Source organism: Punica granatum, chromosome 1, assembly GCF_007655135.1.
Source record: "Punica granatum isolate Tunisia-2019 chromosome 1, ASM765513v2, whole genome shotgun sequence".
In the NCBI taxonomy this organism is placed as follows: domain Eukaryota; kingdom Viridiplantae; phylum Streptophyta; class Magnoliopsida; order Myrtales; family Lythraceae; genus Punica; species Punica granatum.
Window position 1 is genome coordinate 54,013,413 of NC_045127.1, and position 18,848 is coordinate 54,032,260.

The 18,848-nt window shown below is 37.5% G+C and overlaps 4 protein-coding genes across 4 annotated transcripts; 2 read left to right on the forward strand and 2 right to left on the reverse strand.

Moving 5' to 3' along the window:
- LOC116213651 (sodium/hydrogen exchanger 2-like) lies at positions 1-4,532 on the forward strand. The gene is made up of 15 exons (XM_031548676.1): positions 1-251; positions 448-776; positions 871-989; positions 1,462-1,559; positions 1,714-1,773; positions 1,861-1,907; positions 2,009-2,203; positions 2,294-2,340; positions 2,463-2,529; positions 2,638-2,738; positions 2,850-2,951; positions 3,060-3,198; positions 3,270-3,332; positions 3,450-3,530; positions 3,738-4,532. The coding sequence occupies exons 2-15, from the start codon at positions 600-602 to the stop codon at positions 4,065-4,067; spliced, it is 1,626 nt and encodes a 541-aa protein (XP_031404536.1). The 5' UTR covers positions 1-251; positions 448-599; the 3' UTR covers positions 4,068-4,532.
- A 332-nt stretch (positions 4,533-4,864) lies between these two features.
- LOC116213662 (acyl carrier protein 4, chloroplastic-like) lies at positions 4,865-7,541 on the forward strand. The gene is made up of 4 exons (XM_031548688.1): positions 4,865-5,110; positions 6,298-6,408; positions 6,719-6,841; positions 7,096-7,541. Exons 1-4 carry the CDS (start codon positions 5,042-5,044, stop codon positions 7,222-7,224), a joined length of 432 nt encoding a protein of 143 aa, XP_031404548.1. The 5' UTR covers positions 4,865-5,041; the 3' UTR covers positions 7,225-7,541.
- Positions 7,542-9,241: 1,700 nt separating this feature from the next.
- On the reverse strand, positions 9,242-9,926 carry LOC116195351 (classical arabinogalactan protein 25-like). Its single transcript, XM_031524484.1, has one exon. It carries the CDS (start codon positions 9,803-9,805, stop codon positions 9,425-9,427), a length of 381 nt encoding a protein of 126 aa, XP_031380344.1. The 5' UTR covers positions 9,806-9,926; the 3' UTR covers positions 9,242-9,424.
- Positions 9,927-12,748: 2,822 nt separating this feature from the next.
- LOC116192200 (thaumatin-like protein 1b) lies at positions 12,749-14,029 on the reverse strand. The gene is made up of 2 exons (XM_031520673.1): positions 13,763-14,029; positions 12,749-13,635 (listed from the first exon to the last, which is right to left on the reverse strand). The coding sequence occupies exons 1-2, from the start codon at positions 13,824-13,826 to the stop codon at positions 12,956-12,958; spliced, it is 744 nt and encodes a 247-aa protein (XP_031376533.1). The 5' UTR covers positions 13,827-14,029; the 3' UTR covers positions 12,749-12,955.
- Positions 14,030-18,848: the final 4,819 nt, after the last annotated feature.

An 18,848-nucleotide genomic window follows, 5' to 3' on the forward strand; every position in this document is an offset into this window, starting at 1 on the left:
CATTCGCAGGCAAACTGTATAAACACCTCCTTCCACTTGGCGGGCCTGTGTCTTCCAATTCCCCCAATCTCTTCGCTTTCTCTGTCTCCCTTTTTCTCCTTTTAAACTGAAAAAAAAAAAAATCTCTCTCTTTGTCTTCCTCTCTCCTCAATCCTCAGTACAAAGCTCATTGCTTTTTTGGCTCAGTTTCCACTCTCAAGATCAAAATTTGAGATCCTGGGGCCTCTCTGTTTCCCTGTTCCAAGCTCGAGGTGAGTGGCTTAGTTTCTGCCCTGTTTCACTGTTCTAAGCTCCATTGCTCGCTTTCGGCTTCTGTATCTCTGCTCTGACCTTCGTTTTCTACTCTGGTTTGTTGAAAAGACAAACTTGGGAAAGCTTCCCTGCATTTGAGGCGTTAACTCTGGTATTTGTTTGATTTTCGTTTTGTTTGCTCTATCTTCATGGCAGATATGTTATAGTGCAAGTACGAGAATTGCCGAACTTGGGTACGAGAATTGCTGAACTCGGGTTTGAATGCTTCAATCTGAGATTCTGAACTGAAGATTTTGTCGTGCTTTACTCCTCAACAACTGGGTATCTGCTGCTCGGTTCGATCTCCGATGGAAATAGACACGGCTTCCATCGTGACTGGACTGGGAATGTTCTCATCATCTGATCACACTTCGGTGATCGTCTCGCTGAACCTCTTCGTGGCCCTCTTATGCACGTGCATCGTGGTGGGCCACTACCTGGAGGAGAATCGGTGGATGAACGAATCAATCACGGCTCTCGCCATCGTAAGTCGCCATAAACTTGACAGTTTCTGGAGAATGTTTCATTTCAACATGCCGAGTTATTAATTTGAGCTGAAATCATCAACTATGAGTGCAGGGCCTGTGTACTGGGATCATCATATTACTAACTACTAAGGGAAAGAGTTCACATCTCATGGTGTTCAGCGAGGATCTCTTTTTCATCTATCTTCTCCCACCGATTATATTCAACGCCGGGTATGTTCGGCTTTTCTACTGACAAAGAGAATTTTCTTCCTCTTTATCTTCGGTCAATTTTATGCTACGGAGTTTTTGGGACTGTTTGCCTGTATTTTGAAATGCCGTTAATCGCTTTATTTTCGATCCTCGAAAGTGTAAGTTTTAGGTTCAGCTTATGAAAATGTTCTCACAATCCTTCAAAATTATTGTGCGTAGCACTGTGGACGTTTTTCTAGAAGTGTTAGTTGTCGGATTTAAATTCAGATTTATTTTATGATAATAATTTGAAGTTCAGGTACTGCCACAAATGCTCAACATTTTTTCAAGTTTTTGCTCATAAATTTGATTTTTTTTTTTGTTACACTGATCGAGAATTCCTAGTATACTGGGATGGTAGTGCAGCTAATACTACATCATATTCAGCATCAGCTGTTCACAAAAATTTGATATCCTTAATGACTATCTTCCCTGCTTACTTCTCCTTTGACAGATTCCAAGTGAAAAAGAAACAATTTTTTCGAAACTTCATGACTATCATGCTCTTTGGTGCAGTAGGGACACTGATATCATTCGCCATCATATCCTTCGGTATGCTAAATAAACTCCCCTTTATATTTACTTAGCAGAAAAAATTGGCTTCTCTCGATCATGTCCAGTCATGATGCCTTCACATCTCTCTCTTCTACCTTTTCTCTCAGTCCATTGACTGTGTTATCATATTTCTACATATTTTTTGTTTCAGGTGCTATACACATTTTCAAGAAAATGAGAATTGGTTCCCTTGAGATCGGAGATTACTTAGGTGTTTACACATTTCCAAAGTCACTTTTTTTTTTTTTAAATCTTATTTTAGTGTTGCCTTTCATACTTAGACCTGCCTAATTTGCAGCAATCGGAGCGATATTCTCTGCAACAGATTCTGTATGCACCTTACAGGTATGGGCCATATAAAAATCTGCAGTCAAGGACTTGAGCTTCTATACTACTTAAGAATATAGTCTTTTGAAAATGATCATTTATTCAACCAACTCATGCAGGTTCTTAATCAGGACGAGACTCCTCTGTTATACAGTCTGGTTTTTGGGGAAGGAGTCGTGAACGATGCTACCTCTGTGGTTCTCTTCAATGCTATCCAGAGCTTTGACCTTTCCCACATCAACTCGAGCATAGCCTTGCAGTTCATCGGCAACTTCTTGAACTTATTCATCTCGAGCACGATGCTGGGCATTTTGGTAATTTCCCTTCTGTTTCTCTATTATGGGAGGTGTTATTGATTAGCAATGATTCTGTTTATTTACTTATTGTGCTGTGATTTGCTTTAGGCTGGACTGCTGAGTGCCTATATTATCAAGAAACTCTACTTTGGCAGGTCTGCACATCAAATTTCGACTTGTTTCATTTAGTTACTTCTTCCAGTTCCACCCTGAACTTCCCGACTTACTTATTGTGATGTTGGAATCTCATATGTATAGCCTTGTCTTTGGAAACTAGGCACTCGACAGATCGAGAGGTTGCTCTCATGATCTTAATGGCTTACCTCTCTTATATGCTTGCAGAAGTAAGATTTTCTACTTCTCGTTGAATCTTCTGCTCATTTGCTTCTTATATAAGATTTGAGGGTCGGAGAGAAAAGTGCCCATAATGTATCTTAATTGGTTCGGAGCAGCTCTTCTACTTGAGTGCCATACTCACGGTGTTTTTCTGCGGGATCGTCATGTCGCACTACACATGGCACAACGTAACCGAGAGCTCAAGAGTGACAACAAAGTACGTGATCCATAAATATTTAAGAGTCTGCTTGGTTCATGAATTTTCTTGATGTTTCAATTTATTCCCCTCTCAGAATGAGAAAACCAACACTGTAAAATTGTTTTCCAGGCATGCCTTTGCCACTCTATCATTTGTCGCCGAGATCTTCATCTTCCTTTATGTCGGGATGGATGCATTAGATATCGAGAAGTGGGGAGTAGTCAGCAATAGGTATGGGAATGCTAACAGCAATCTCGCTACACTCTCCAAACTAGTATCCTCAAGGGAATTTGCAAATAACAAATTCTGAATTTGACCTTCTTATTGTTCATATCTCAGTCCCGGGAAATCTATCGGAGTGAGCTCAATAATTCTGGGACTGGTTCTTGTTGGACGAGCAGCTTTTGTGTTTCCCCTGTCTGTTTTATCCAACTTGACTAAGAAGTCAAAGGATGAGCAAATCGACTTCAAGCAACAAGTAATACTCTTTCCCAAAGTAAGAAGCCAATGAAATTGGTTATATGCAAACTGAAAGTGTATCATCTGCAGATCACCATATGGTGGGCGGGTCTTATGCGTGGAGCTGTGTCCATGGCACTCGCTTATAACCAGGTAGAAAGGAAGAGCATATTCGTCTGGTTGCTTTTTTTATATTATTAATTACTTACCATCCTCAATAGATTAAAGAAATTTATGTTGATTAAGGCCAGTTTTTTTGTGCATATGCAGTTTAGTCGATCCGACACGAAATTGCGCGGGAATGCTTTCATGATCACAAGCACTATCACAGTGGTTCTGTTTAGTACTGTGGTAATATTCTCAACTGAACTAATTTCCCCAAGATTATACACTTCTAATGAAGCTGTGAGCAGCAATTTCTTTCGAGTTCTAGAAACAGGAAATTTTCTTGCTGGTTGCGAAGGATTTCGATTTCCAAAAGTTCCTAGTGTTGCTGCTTTTCCATGACGAGGAAAATTGGGAATCACGAGCATTCTGAGTCATGAATTTTCTATGCAGGTCTTCGGGCTGCTGACGAAACCGCTGGTGAGGATACTCCTTCCTTCATCAAAGCACCTAAACGGCATGGCCACCTCTGAGCCATCCAGTCCCAAATCCTTCACCTTGCCGCTTCTAGACAAGGACCCAGAGACCGATCAAAATGACAGTAAATCAATAGTGCGCCGGCCGACCAGCCTACGCATGCTCCTGAGCACTCCCTCCCACACAGTTCACCACTATTGGCGGAGGTTTGATGACGCTTTCATGAGGCCGGTCTTCGGGGGTAGAGGTTTCGTGCCTTACATACCGATCTCTCCCTCCGATCAGAATGACAACCAATGGCACTAACCGGATATTGAACGTATAGAATCTGCTTTTCTACTCACTAATATAATGTTTGTAAATAGGCCGCGGAATCGGCTTTCTGTGTGTGAGTTGTGAATCTCGAAGAGCGATTTTACTGAGTAGATACGTTGACAGAAAATGTGCTTAGGATAGAGGTTTTGGCTTTTGGGGGGTGTTCCTGGTCCCAAGAAATGGGACACAGGCATACAGTACAGCTAACCGGTTCCCGATTGGGTGGGGAAATGAGGTACAGTCGAGTCGAGTAGAGTCGAGCTGAGCTGGATCTCTGGCAGCAGCCCTATATTTGTTCGTGGCTGCTCCGAGTTTTGTCACGGGTTTGATTCCCAATATTCCGTTTCTCATACGATTTCCTGTATCAAACATATGATGGGCTTGTAATCTTCCCTTTCTTGATATGAGTAGAGGTTTCCTGATATTTGGATACCTCCTATTATAATTTTTTCCAAACCGTAGGCGGTCATTGACATCATGGCCTGAAGTAAGGTGTAATGTATGCAGTCATTAAATTATCGGCATTACTAGCCGAATGCACGTGCTAGCGGCTGTTTATATATGAATTTTGAGAGTGAATAGAATTCGAGTCCATATCGGTGAGGGTGAAAATGCAAAAGTTACAAGGTTGGAGGGGGTTCCATTGGAATTTTTACCTAACATTCAAGTCAAAAACTGAGAGTCTTCGATCAAGACACAGTGAAACGTGGACAGCGACAAGGGTAACCTTGCAACGAAACACGGCCCTGCACTTTCGATACAAACGAGGCTTCCCCGAGGCCCAGTGACTGAGCTGCCAACAAACCCCAACAAGAAACCAACGAACACGAATCCGACGCCCCCTCGGCCAATCTCTCTACATATAAAAGGCGGCTCTTCTTACAACGTCTCGCCCTCCCCTCACCCAAGCGCTCTCTCTCTCTCTCTCTAAACCCTCAGATCCCTCTCCCTCCCCATTTCCAACAATGGCGTCCGCGGCTGCCGGAGCTTCGATCTGCATGAAGTCCGCCTCCTGCTCCCTCAAGCAGGCTCAGGTATAGCTCTCGTGATCCCTCTCCTCTTCTGTCCCCTCTAAATCCTCGATTCGCATGTATGATTTGATTTCATCGCCCGTCTGTGTTCATTGAGCGTTGGGGCTATTCTGATCGCTGCTCATTTCTGATTCTTCTAGTGCTTTCGTTTGACTGGGAGATGGATTTCTATTGTGGACTCTATTGACTATTGCTTTTAAATTTGGTCTGATTGGAGTTGCATGTATCTGTCTGGATGCTTGCGTTCGACTCTGTTTTCGTGTGTGTGTGTACGCAGCTGAGCAACGAAAAAGATTGTGCTTTGTTTTTACGCTTTCTTGCTTGCGCTGGATGTTCGATTGCTGAAGCCCTGCTAGTTCATGCAATTTGGTCCTGTGATAGGATGTCGACATTATAGATGCGTGCTGGTGTAATTTTATGACAATATCAATGAAATTTCAATGATTCTTCTGTGAAAGGTGATTATTTTATTAGAATGACAAAAGCAACTTCCTTACTTTATGGTTAGTTTGGGTCAACTAGATCCTGTCTCGATTCTTTTGTTGGGTTAACTCGTGTATGAAAGACCCAACGACGTGCCCTGTCATTGTTCTGGTCAATGAAGTTGTAAAAGTTGACGTTATTGGATGAATTAGTTATGAAGTCACTTGGCCTCTGGAAATCCTTTTGGAATTTATGAAAAGGACATTAGAGATTGGTGTATTCTCTTCTCATTCCAAGCTTTTTCCTGTTCATGCGCTCAATGGATCCTTTTGCAGCAAAACGTTCTTCATAGTTTTCGCCCTCAAAGACACGATAATTTATTGAGTTTGCAAAGATATCTCGATAACAATTGCAGCAAGATTGATTCAATTGAATATGACATTTTAAATTTCTAAAGCAACTCTGCATTTTAGTCTGTATGCTAGAGAGAAGCATATATATTATTTACTTTGGTGTTGTATAGACCCATTTGAGTTCAGACTGCGTTTTTTTGTTGATGTAAAGCATGTCAGATTTGCTTTTAGGAATGGTATTCCGGCCCATGATTTGCTTTACCTTTGGCATGCATGTTAATGCTTGGTGCATCCATATGTATGTTGAAGCATGTTTTATAAACATGGCCGATTTTGATGACTGATGTGCTCTTATCTCTTCTAACTAGTTATACTTCATAATTTAATATCTTCTCTCATAAATTGCATGATCAGGCACCGAGCAGAATTTCTGGCCTGAGATCAGTCTCACTACCTATCAGTGGGAAAAACTTCCCATCTCTTAGGTCATCCAAGGGGCCATTCCGCCTCCAGGTCTGCTGTGCGGTATGTATTCTTTCTGTCTTTATAGAACTAACATTAACATGTATAATGGGTGTAACTGTTTTATCCCATTTTGAGCTTTATATAGCATGTTTATAATTTTCGTTGTTTGTCTGCGTAAAGAATAAAATGCTTATCAGCCCCCCTATCTAGCATTATCCTTGTATAGTTTATTCCCCCCTCAATGGTGGATTTTTTGTTCACTTCTGGTCGGATATGCTTGAATTTACTGGATTGCTATCTTGCCAGTATTGCTTACAGCTCACACATTCATCCTGGTATTGACTTGCTGATCATTTACATGTTTGAGCAGGCCAAACCAGAGACAGTGAGCAAGGTCTGTGACATAGTAAAGAAGCAATTGGCCTTACCAGATGACACTGAGGTTACAGGAGAGTCCAAATTCGCCGCTCTTGGAGCGGACTCCTTGGACACGGTACGAAGAGGAATTTTACATTAGTTTCTCAGCACAACTGTGGCTGTTTTTATTGGTCTTCAGTTTTTTAACGCGATTCAGCTTCAGTGATTCAAAACAGAAAATCGATGATCTCTCAGATTACCTAGCGAATTAACAGCCATGTCAGGCACAAGTTCCGTGAACTCATCCCAGGACATCATCGGGCTCTTTCCTTTCTCATGGACTGTGGCCACCTGATTTAGTGATCGTAACTCTTCTCTTGCTCAATGCAGGTGGAGATTGTGATGGGACTGGAGGAGGAGTTCAAGATCAGTGTGGAGGAAGAAAGCGCCCAGAGCATCCTCACCGTCCAGGATGCTGCTGATCTCATCGAGAAGCTGATTGAGAAGAAGGGCCCTTGATAAGGAGGGGAAGTTGAGTTGTTACCTAGAGAGGGCTCGGTGAACTGGTCCTCTATTATATATTATTATCTATATAATTATGCAGCAAAGTTTTCTTGGTCAGTCATGCTTGCTTGCTCGTCATTGAGCTGCTTCGCTTAGGTCTCCATATGTGAATTGATGGGCTTGCGAGGAGTTTTGTGGGTTCCCTTTTTTCTTTTCTCCAACAATTATGAGCCTTAGTTAAACTTTATTTTTATGTCCTTGTTTTTTTCCCCTTTTGTTTCCCCCCTTCCCGGTGAACACTTTTATTAATGTCGGATGTGTTTGGTTTCAAATTTTTTTTTTTAAATTCTACTCAACTTAACTCTATTTATCTTCAATTCAACAATATAATTATTACTTTTTTTCTTCAATTTTTTTTAACAATTCAATTCAATTTTTAATATTAAATTTTTTCGATTATTCATTATTTTTTTTTACAATTTAATAACAATCATTACTTTTTTGTAATTATTTATTACCTTTTTATATTTTTTTATATAATTCAACAGCACAATCATTACGAATCAATTAAAATTAAAACTCAATTTAACTCTAAAAACAAACATATTCTATCTTTGGCCGGCATTGTTTGAACTTAATCATAGATGGCTTTTCCTTGTCTTGCTGTTTTTTTCATTTCAGGAGAGGGAGATATTGCCTCGACGATTTCGAGATCTAGTCCAATGAACAAACTGCCTTTCATAGAAACTCGTACTCTGAACACTCAGCGGACCCCCATAAGCAATGGCTTCTGTTATAACTGTAGCCGTGTAATATAACGAAAATGTGCAGAATATCTTGGAGGACTTTTTAAAGTAAAATGATTTTATATAACCAAAAGAAGAAGTTTAGGTTACCAACATCAGTTCTAACTTATAAAAGACATGATAAATCTAATCTGAAATTTCTCTCCACCTGCAGCAATTGAAATCTGTAGACATTTTGCATGACCAATCCATCAACTCCATTCAATAAAAACAATGCAGTAATCGACGGAGAGTAATTAAGTAAGGCACTTCATGACTACCCGTCTGCCTGAAACCCAAATGCTCGTGAATCGGCTTAAGATTTGACTGGATATCGATTAGCCTATTAAGTGCACTTTTGATTGTGGGGAAACTGCATGGCTGTATAATTTATTATGAGTACATCACAGCTTTATATGACGATCTCATTCCATTCTATTGTCTTTGTTATTCTCATTCATAAGTATGCAGCCATCTCATCTCTTATCACCGTGCTTTCTTAGGATACTTACTCCAAATAATTGGAAAAAAGACAAAACCAATTTAGACCTAAATCAACTGCCCTCTCTCCGGTGATAATAAATCAAAATCTCGAATAGGAAACATGTGAATGATTTCTATATATATATATATATATATATATATGATTTTCTGCTCATTGACACCTAATCAGAGGACACTGATTAGTCTCCGTCCAGTAGTCACATGTCCAGTTAGAACATTTTATGCATGTACATGTATCAGATTCTCCACTACTGGATTTCTGTTGGTCATAAACCATGTGATCCCTTGTGCTTCTGGCAAGCAAGACAACCAGCTAGCTAGGAAATTCATTCAACTATATTTTTACTAATATAAGGAAAATTTCGGGTAAACTACATCGTCGATGATCTTCTCCCCACTCTCGAGTCTCAAAAGAATTGAAATCATAGTATGCAATGGAGCTTTGGGAATGCTCTCTCTCTCTCTCTTTTAATCTTTTTCACTATTAGGTTAACTTTATAGGCTGTCAAAGTGCACGACAAGTAAAGAATTCTCTACTGAGGTCATACGGGTGATTGGAGTGCTTGGTCGATGGAAACGAATGAACGCATGGAATCGCTATAGAAATGGATCCAGTTTAATTTGTATTGCAGTTTGGCCCCGGAATCTTCCATTCCTTTGCCCCAAATGCCGAAGAGAACAGCCACAACGAGGTGGTGAACATTATTAGTATCAGACCACGAACACAATCAGTTATAATTCTATTTTCTCGTAACGAATAAATTATAAGAATTTAACTTAATTAAATGTAGATTACATACGTACATCAATACTCTGCATATATCATTATATATTACTATAATTAGAAAGATAAAAAAGAACAGGAAAAGAAGGGTAAGAAAAGGAAGCAGAATATCATGTAGCAAAAGAAGAAAGAATGGCTCTTATCATCCCATACAGAGAAGCTGAATTGACAAGAATGCGCCCCTAATCAAGAACACACCCATGTAGATCATCACCTGATCAGTAGTCGCCCTTGCTCGAACTGCGGAGGATGAAGCCGACGCGGAGCTCTGCGGGGAGAATGCTGACTCAACTCCCGAGGGGACTTCATCGGGATTGGGCGGGCTCGGGTTCGAGGGGATCGTCGGGATGGAGGAAGAGGACCCGGTCGATGACGGGACCGACCCTCCCGAGGAGGGGAGGAGCGGGGCAATCTCAGGGGAGAGCTCAGGGAGAGAAGGCAAGAGAGGTTCTGCCATCAGAGCCATAAAGGAGAAGACACTGAGTGCTGTAAAGAGCACTGTGAGGTCCCAAAAGGAGGCCATTAGTGCTAATTACTGATTATTGATGATGAAGAGAGTTTTGGGAAAGCAATCAAAACACTTCTTACTTTGCCATATTTTGGAGTGTGGGTTTGTGTAATTTGTTTGTGTGGGCTAAGCTAAGTGTTTGTATATGGGACTTCTTTATGGTGATTGCTATGACTGAGAGCCCCATTAAATTAATGCTGAAAAAATTATTAGACGATTCATATCAAAAGTAAATTTGTAGAACATAAGTCATGGCATGTGAATCCTATAGTAAAATTCGGTATAAACTTACATATTTTGCATGATATCACGATCTAATTCACAAGTGATTCCTGAAATTAAATACCTTATTTAAGAAGCTCTTGATCTCATGCTTAAGGGAAATGCGAATCCTTTAGGAGCTATTATTTCATAAGCTTGTTTGGTAATGGAGTTTAATTCCATTATGACTCAATTACACTCTATTTTTTCTCGAATTCAACAATATAATCATTATTATTTTGCTTTTTTCTCCTATAGAATAATAAATTTTGACATATTTTTTCTTACTGTTAGTACAATCAATTTTTTAATAATAAATTTCCTCATCATTCTCCATTCTTTCATAATTCAACGATATAATCATTTTTTTTCTCTTTTTTTCTATTTAATTATAAATTTTTTCACATATTTTTTCCTTACCATCATTACAGCATCACTTAAATATATATACATTAATATTTGGAATGGTATTGGAGTTAAACTACCCTCTATTATCAAACGCCACACTCATTTATCCACTCAAAAAAAAATCTTTATGATATTATTTTTTAGTGTGCATCTTAACATTTGCCAACCGAATGGATCTCGACTAATTCAATTCGAACCGAATCGATATGCTCGTTCACGTGGTCCCTTGAATTGCAGCATATTTTTTACTGAGGGGGGAGAGTGGGGCCGGTTGCCACATGGAGGAAGGTGATTGGATGAGGTGGTGAGAGGACGGGGTGGCATCGTGTGGGGGAAAGAGACAAAGATCGCGTGGACTTTGGTCCTGAGGTGAAATTAAGTGATGTGCATGCTGGGGCTTGGAAGATCATTATTGAGTTGAGGAGGTGTGATTGATTGGATTTGGAGGAATCTATGAAATATTGTAAATTTCTAATATATATAAATCCATGTGGTGTTTATATTAATTTTCACCCAAAATGATAGGGATGATTTTGGACTGAATTTATCTTTAGCAGAACGAAGGAAAGAAAAACAACCAAGATGATGCGATTGAGCAATGTGACTAGCAAAATAGATAAAATATAAACAATAAAGCGAAAAAGAAAATGAAAGAAGATAATATTAGGTATACGATAAGTGATATAATTGATCGTAACCGTGTCAGATCAGATCCCATCTTCGACACTCGAGAGCTGTCAATCATGTCAGGGGATGCCCCCCAACAACAAAATCGAGTCGAAGAGCTTGGGTGAATGCCTCCCAGCCCCCATCCGAAACGCGGAGGCTGGCTGAGCTCCCAAGCAGGCTAAGGGTGTCACAAGCCCCTCCCCAAAAGGAGAAGCAAGTCGAGGGGCTCACCCCTCCCCCTCCCCCGATGGCGAGGCTCAACAAGCCCCGTCCTTGGAATTCAGCTAGGATCTCGCGTGGTGAACTTGACCAATGGGCTTTAGCGACAACTCGGCCCAAGGCCAAGCCAGGGCCCAAGAGCCCAATTCCTCGATTTGATAGTTCAGGTATGTTTAAGTACATTTCACTTTTCGGTGGGTAATTAAGTATATTTCTTTAGGTTCTCCTATAAATTCTTACCAATTATACAAATTTGGTAAGCTCATTGTTTCATTCTCCGATGTTCGGCTCTCCTCCTCAAAAAGATACTGACTCAAGTGTTCAATGGAGTTCTTCAGGAACAACTGTCGAGTCTCTTACCGACTCTTATTTCTTTGATTCAGAACCTTCACAAGAGTGATATGGAACATGAGAATGTAGCGAGGAAATCAGGGAGAGAAGCCTTGGGATTGAGGAACAGGTGAAGATTAACTGGTTCGGATTTCGAGGAAGATTCGTGGGAGAAGATTCCATTCAAATTCTCTTTTCGCATCAATGAGTAATCGGAAAAGAGATGAAGTATAAGATAATTAATTACCGGAGCCAACAAAACTTATACTGAGCCGCAAATAACTGAACAAGATTAAGCAAGTTATCCTCATTCTATCAATGAATCGAACCCGAACCAAATGGAAAACATTGACAAGCACTCCCTCCCGAGAAGGTCTTGTCCAAACATAAGTGTAGGATTATCTCAACTGTACAACTTAACTTTATGGGAGGTACATGTGATTGGCTGTATAGTTCATAATTAACTTCATATATATGTATGTATGTATGGACGATAACTTTGTGCAATCTTCCTCATAGAAAGTACGTGATGAATTTGTGGATGATATGTGCATGCTAGTTGGCAGCAGTAGACACAAAAATTAGTTGGACTTCAGAAAAAGAGAGAGAGAAAACATCATTTCATGAATATGCCGATTAACAGCAGCTCGTTCACCGGACGTTCAGTTTGCCATTTATATATTCTTACCGGTTACCTTGGCCGATATTGCGCCAAAAGGAATATTAAGGCTTCGGTTGTATTCGAAATCTTAATCTTACACAAATCAACTCAATTTTATTTTTCCTCCAATTCAACCATTACTCTTTTATTTTTTTAATCTTTTTTCTAATTTAATAATAAATTCTCTCAAATACTTTTTTCTAATCATTTCTATAATCAATTTTTTAATAATAAATTCTTCATTTACTTTCACATCTAAATATACATATCAATTTTTTAATAACAAATTCTCTATCTACTTTCACATTTATATATACATATATATATATATATATTCTCACACATAAATATATTTGTCAATATTTTCACATCTATATATATACACATGCAAGCTAATTGTTTATTAATGGCACTTCATTAATTCATCAATTTCGTATAATCCTTCCAAATTTTGGGACCAAAAATGTTCTCCTTGCCATTTTCTTTTGTTATCACGTGATGAAAGACCTGCGAAATGGAAAACGAAAACTAGAAAACAATCGATGTTTCCTATGAATAATCTCCATTTTCTGTTTTTTATTTTTTCCCCCCCTAAATCAAACATACAATATCTTCAATCAAGGGCAGAAGGTGACGAGATAGTTAGCTCCGCCGGGGCAAGTGAATGTGCTGGTCTTGTCGTCGTAGGCGTAGCTATAGGCTTGGGGGCATTGGTCCTTGAAAACCTTCGAGTAACTCGTCGGCGGGCAGGTCTGCGGAGAGGCGAACTGCCCGGTGCAGCAATACTGCGGCTGATTGAAGGTCAAGCACGCGCTCTTGCACCCTATCACGCTCCCATCGGCCCACTTCATCGAGAGCTCGGGCGGGCAGACCTGGTTTACGTTGGCCGGGCAGCTCGTGGCACTGCACCCTCCCGATCCGCCTTGGGGGGTCAGCGATATGGGGATGTTGAACCCGTCCACGAGGCTGATGTCGTAGAAGTCCATGCCCCCACCTGCGGCAAGGGTCAGCTCTGCAAGGGATGCCGGTGGGGCGCCACCGGCACCCCCGCACTCCACTGTGCCAGAACCACAATCCGCCGTCTGGCAGGTGAACTTACCCGAGGCATCTGTGGAGCAAAGCGTCCGGCCCCAGACCCGGCCCGACCATGGGTTCGGAACGTCAACGGCGTTTGACGCCCCGGACTCGAGCTGGAACCCAGTAGTGGACAGCTGGGCGCCGCTTCCGGTCAATATGGCAGGCCACACAGTGTAGGGGCAGTTGTTGTTAAAGGTGAAAGTAGCAGCGTCGACGCGATCTGCATATATGGTACGAGTTTGTCAATTGATCGATTCTGTACCAAACAGATCGGGAAAGGATGCAGAATCTACTTAACGCATACTGAATGCACGGAAGACATAGTATAATCAGGTATGTACACTTACTTGCCACGAAGAAGGAGGGCAAGAGAAGCCCTAGGAGGAGGAGCACAGATGATCTTTGTTCCATGGCTGATGTCGTTTCTAATTTGTAAACGGCTAATTTGTATGAAAATTGGTTTCGCTGATGAAAGGTGAGGAGTTATCTCTATATATAGAGGGGTATGGGGTTGAAATGGATACTTATAGAAAATTAGATTTTACCCAGAATCAGAAGTTCAATTTAATTTTCCTTTTCCAGCATATATATATGCAAATCTAGTGTTTATTCAATTTGGATTTGGTCATTAGTTGAGGCTTAGGCTGGAAAAGAGAAGAACATAGTCAAAGAAAGTTTATTCTATTTGATGCATTGCCTTAGTAGATATCAAGTTATTCCCTGATATTACCAAAAGGTCCTTTTTATAGAATTTATGTGCTTCCATTATGACACGGGAAAAAAGGAGGAAATTATCTGTACATCCTTCCTCGTCATTTCATTCACAGTGAATTTTACCAAATTATATATCACACCAAAAATAATTAAAAAATAAATTACAAGTGATCTTACCCTACTCATTTCTCTGACAGTAAATCTTACCCAAACTTTCATCACATCCCAAATGAGAGACTTACAAATTAGACAGCTTCGCTTCTCCTCATTTTGGGGCCGTTTATCTAGCCATTTCTTGGAAAATTAAGATTACGGGAATATTCTAAGTATACAATCAATTTATCTTGATTATAGATGGGGAAATAAGAGATTGTTATCGTAGATAGTAATATAATTTGTTATTTATTTTTACATAGAAATAAGAGGTTGAATTTATGGCAGTAATATCTGTGAATACCAAGTGTTTTGGATATAATTATTTGCCAACCACGCTTGTAAATTTTTAATCCAAGAAATTAGTTATGACGATTTACTTTACACACAAACACCATAACGGATTTGGATATAATTATTTGCCAACCACGTCAGGAAATTAGTTATGATGATTCACTTTACACACAAACACCATAACAGATGACGAAAAATCAAAACTTTTCTAGTAAAGTGGGTTCAACTCGGCGAACCAAACACCCCCTTAAAATATTACCAAAATATTCGATAAACCAAAAAAAAAAAGATAAAGATTTACGAGTAATCAAGTACTATGTTTACTTTACCAACCATACTTATAAATATTTATCCCGAGAAAGCAATTCCAGCGGATCACTTTACACATAAATACCATAGTGGATGATGGAAGACCGAAACTTTCTTGGGAAAGTGGGTTCAATCGGACGAAACAAACACCCCCCCTTACATCAAATTCTACCAAAATATTACATATACCAAATAAATAAATAAATAAGAATTTATAAGCAACCATTTACCAATAATGCCAGTAAAATTTTAGCCTAGGAAAGTAATTATAACGATTCACTTTACACACAAACACCGTAATGAAGGATGGAAAATCAAAACTTTCTTTGAAAGTGGGATCAATTCGGTGAACCAAACACTGCCTTACATCAAATTTTACCAAAATATTACACACACATATATATATATATAAAGTATAAATTTTTACGAGCAATCAAGTATCATGTTTTCTCTTACTGAAATAAAAGAAAAAACTAAAATAAAATTTCAAACTCGCAAACGATATGATTTATTTTGACAAAGTTTTTCATCTTCACCTGACATTATACGTTTAGCGTGACTAAATTTCTAAAAAGTTAATTAACCGTGGATGTAGAGTTCTTAAATGAAGCTTTGCATCTTCCATGACTGAAATATGTACATATATATATATATTAGAACCTTAACCAGATCTGGACAAACCATGATAATGTCGTGTCTATTCAGGCATATTTAAGAACATGCTCTTTCTGCTGCCGAAAAGGATGGGCTTGGGAATTTTGAATCTATATCGTGCCGTACACAATCTTTTCAAGAGTCACATTACGAATGTCGAAGCTCACGTTTAACTTTCCGTGACTGTTCTAATTGTTCCTTTCAATAGTGAGAATGAATCAAATATTGAAAGCTATACGTTATAAAAGTTTCAAAATGAATTTGGGCTTGTCACAAGTTTCCCATTTTTAATAGAACTAGCTCTGGATATGAGAATCGCAAGAAAATATACTTTAAGTAGTGTTCCATCCAGTCATACGAGTTTGTTTTCATATATCAGTTCTTATTTTTTATTTTAATTATTCACATTTAAAAAACCAATTTCTTTTATTAAGAACAATAATTATTTTTAATTAAATCAAATAATAATCTTCGATAAACTTGGGGTATTTCTTTTCTGTTAAAAAATTAGTATATAAGTCTCAGTTAAAAACTCATTTCAAAGTTCAAAGGTTCAATAATTTTTTTGGAACTAATCTCTTCTTCCGTTCATAAGTTTCTTATACAAACTCGATTTATACATGTATTGAAAATAATTATATAATGACATACTCATTCCAAATCAAATTGGTTAAAGATTAGTATAATTTTCAATTAAAATTCAAGTTCAACGGTTCAATAATAATTTTGCAACTAGTCGTCTTCTTTAATTCATAATTTTTTATAAAAACTGGATTTTAAATATGTTTTTCAATATAATTATAAAATGAACAAGTCATTTCAAATTTTTAGTTTTAATCCTTATGTATTTACATTAAGTTCGTGAAGTTGGTGGCCCTTGGTAACATAATTGTATTAGTCCTCTATGTATGATTAAATAATTATATTGCATTGAAATTATTTTTAGCAACCAATTGGCTATTCATTTTTTATTTCTGTAGATTAATTAACTACTGTGATTATTTATAAAATCATAGTAACATTTATTTATTTCCAGAATCTTAATAGCATTTATTGGTGACATCATAATCATAAAATCATCATAAATCATAAAATCATAAAATCATGAAATAAGCTAAACTCTTGGCAAACCTCCCCCTGGAGCGAGTAGGGTGGGAATCCCCAGCAGCGGGGAACCACCTTTCTCCTCCTTTTTATTTATTTTAAAATTTTAGATTTTCTCTTCTTTTTTTTTTAATTTCATTTAACTATAAAAGCTTTTTTTCCTTGGTGTGCATCATTTGGTATTCAGAAAGTTCAACCGGCCCAATTGATCTAGGCCCGAGCATTATCCGGCCGCTAAGTCCGTTGTGCATTATCTAATATTCGAAAGATCAACCAGTACAATCGATCTAAATTCGAGCAATATCATCCCACTCAGGGATAAAATTCTCCCGATCATAGATTTTTTTTCCAATCACAAGACATGCACTTGAGACCTTACTTTATGGGAATAATGCCAAATCACCTAAAACTAACCCACTTTGAGAAAAAAGGTCGATTTCAATTTTGTCACAAACTTAATGAATCTCTTTTTACTTATGACAATAAAAATATTATAATTTTTTGGTGAACCACAAATTTACACTAATCTATTAACTGAGACTAATTTTCGGTTAGGTATAGACTTGGTTGTGACTACAAGATGCTTTGATTGAATATCAAACACTTACTGCATGTAAAGTTCGTCCGCTCAAAATTGGATGGCCATTTAAGAAATATATTGTATTGTGATCATGATTTTTTAATTAGAAAAATTGAATATTCAAACGAAGATGAATGTGAAGAAATGTTAACTCTTACATCGCATGAAATATAATGAGTACAATTTTTGCAAAAAATGGATTATTTACTTATTAATCAAGAGCTCATATTTTTACACATAAATGATCATATATTACGTACACAAATTACTATGATAAATAAAAAAAATTTGACTTACGGCAATGCTTGGGTTCTACCCTAGTTTTACGGCAACATTTCTAATAATCATTCTCTCACATTTGTGTTTTTTTGCCCATAAAAGTCTTAGGGTTTTAGGAATTTTCAATATTGCATAAATTTGATTTCCGAATCTTTACTAATAACAAAAAAATTATATTCAAATTGCCAAAATTGCACCTATCTTCTTTTTTCAACTGGTAAAATTGTCTCAATATTAATAAATGTATATTTTACATAGCTAAGCTTGCGTTTAGTTCTTGAGTTGGACAATGATCCAACTCAACTTGATTTTGTACAGTAATTACAAGTGTTGACAAATATATATTGATGTGTACGAATATATATATGTATATATAGATGTGAAAGTAAATAGGAAATTTATTATTAAAAAATTAATACATATATATATATATATATGTAAATGTGAAAGTAGAAAATGAATTTATTATTAAAAAAATAATTATAAAAATGATTAGAAAAAAGTATGTGAGGGAATTTATTATTAAATTAGAAAAAAATATAGAAAGGTAATGATTATGTTATTGAATTAAGAAAAAAATAAAGTTGAGTTAAGTAAAATCATCCTAGAGCTTTGTTTGTTTTCAAAATCATAATTTTATTCTATTACACTCTACTCTATTATTCCATCAATTCAACAATACATTCATTATTTCTTCTTCTTCTTCTTCTTCTTCTTCTTCTTTTTTAATCTTTTGCTCCAATTTAAGAATAGATGCTCTCATATACTTTTTCTTGACCATTATTATAACTAATTTTTTAATACTAAATTCTCTCACTATTCATTTTTTTTTGCATTTTTCTTCAATTTTATAATAAATTCTCTCACATATTTTTTCTTAATAATTATTACAAATAATTTTTTAATAATAAAAATTTTCAACTATTTTGTCTTCATCTCGTGGAGTAGAGTAGAGTAATAATTCTAATATGAAACTAAACGCATACTAATAGTTTTGGAGATGAGATTCTACCTAAAAAGGATAATTTATTATTAGTTCTTGATAATTGTAAATCTCAAAACTGAAAGATAAATTCTTTTTCTTAGTAGGGATAAGTTAGAAATTTTTAGTTTATAAGAAATTTGAAGGCAAAATGAAATAATAAGATAACCGATGGAAAATATTTTCAATTTTCTTTTGGATAAAATCTTAAATCCGCTATTGGAAATAATGCCTTTGTCCTTGCCGGCAGCTACCCCTCACCTTCTTATGTTGCATCTGAACCTATAGGTCACCGACAACTTCAGAGAGGGAGGGGTGGCCACCAACGAGGCCCCTTCCTCCCCTAATCAGGAGATTCTAATCT

Excerpts from the sequence above, each read along its gene's own strand:
- LOC116192200 (XM_031520673.1), bottom strand. The coding sequence starts at position 13,826 with ATGGAACAAAGATCATCTGTGCTCCTCCTCCTAGGGCTTCTCTTGCCC. Across the intron at positions 13,636-13,762 it reads GCCCTCCTTCTTCGTGGCAA|ATCGCGTCGACGCTGCTACT; the intron begins GTAAGTGTACAT and ends CCATATATGCAG.
- LOC116213651 (XM_031548676.1), top strand. The coding sequence starts at position 600 with ATGGAAATAGACACGGCTTCCATCGTGACTGGACTGGGAATGTTCTCA. Across the intron at positions 2,952-3,059 it reads TGGGGAGTAGTCAGCAATAG|TCCCGGGAAATCTATCGGAG; the intron begins GTATGGGAATGC and ends TTCATATCTCAG. Across the intron at positions 3,199-3,269 it reads AAATCGACTTCAAGCAACAA|ATCACCATATGGTGGGCGGG; the intron begins GTAATACTCTTT and ends TATCATCTGCAG.
- LOC116213662 (XM_031548688.1), top strand. The coding sequence starts at position 5,042 with ATGGCGTCCGCGGCTGCCGGAGCTTCGATCTGCATGAAGTCCGCCTCC. Across the intron at positions 5,111-6,297 it reads GCTCCCTCAAGCAGGCTCAG|GCACCGAGCAGAATTTCTGG; the intron begins GTATAGCTCTCG and ends TTGCATGATCAG. Across the intron at positions 6,842-7,095 it reads GAGCGGACTCCTTGGACACG|GTGGAGATTGTGATGGGACT; the intron begins GTACGAAGAGGA and ends TGCTCAATGCAG.
- LOC116195351 (XM_031524484.1), bottom strand. The coding sequence starts at position 9,805 with ATGGCCTCCTTTTGGGACCTCACAGTGCTCTTTACAGCACTCAGTGTC.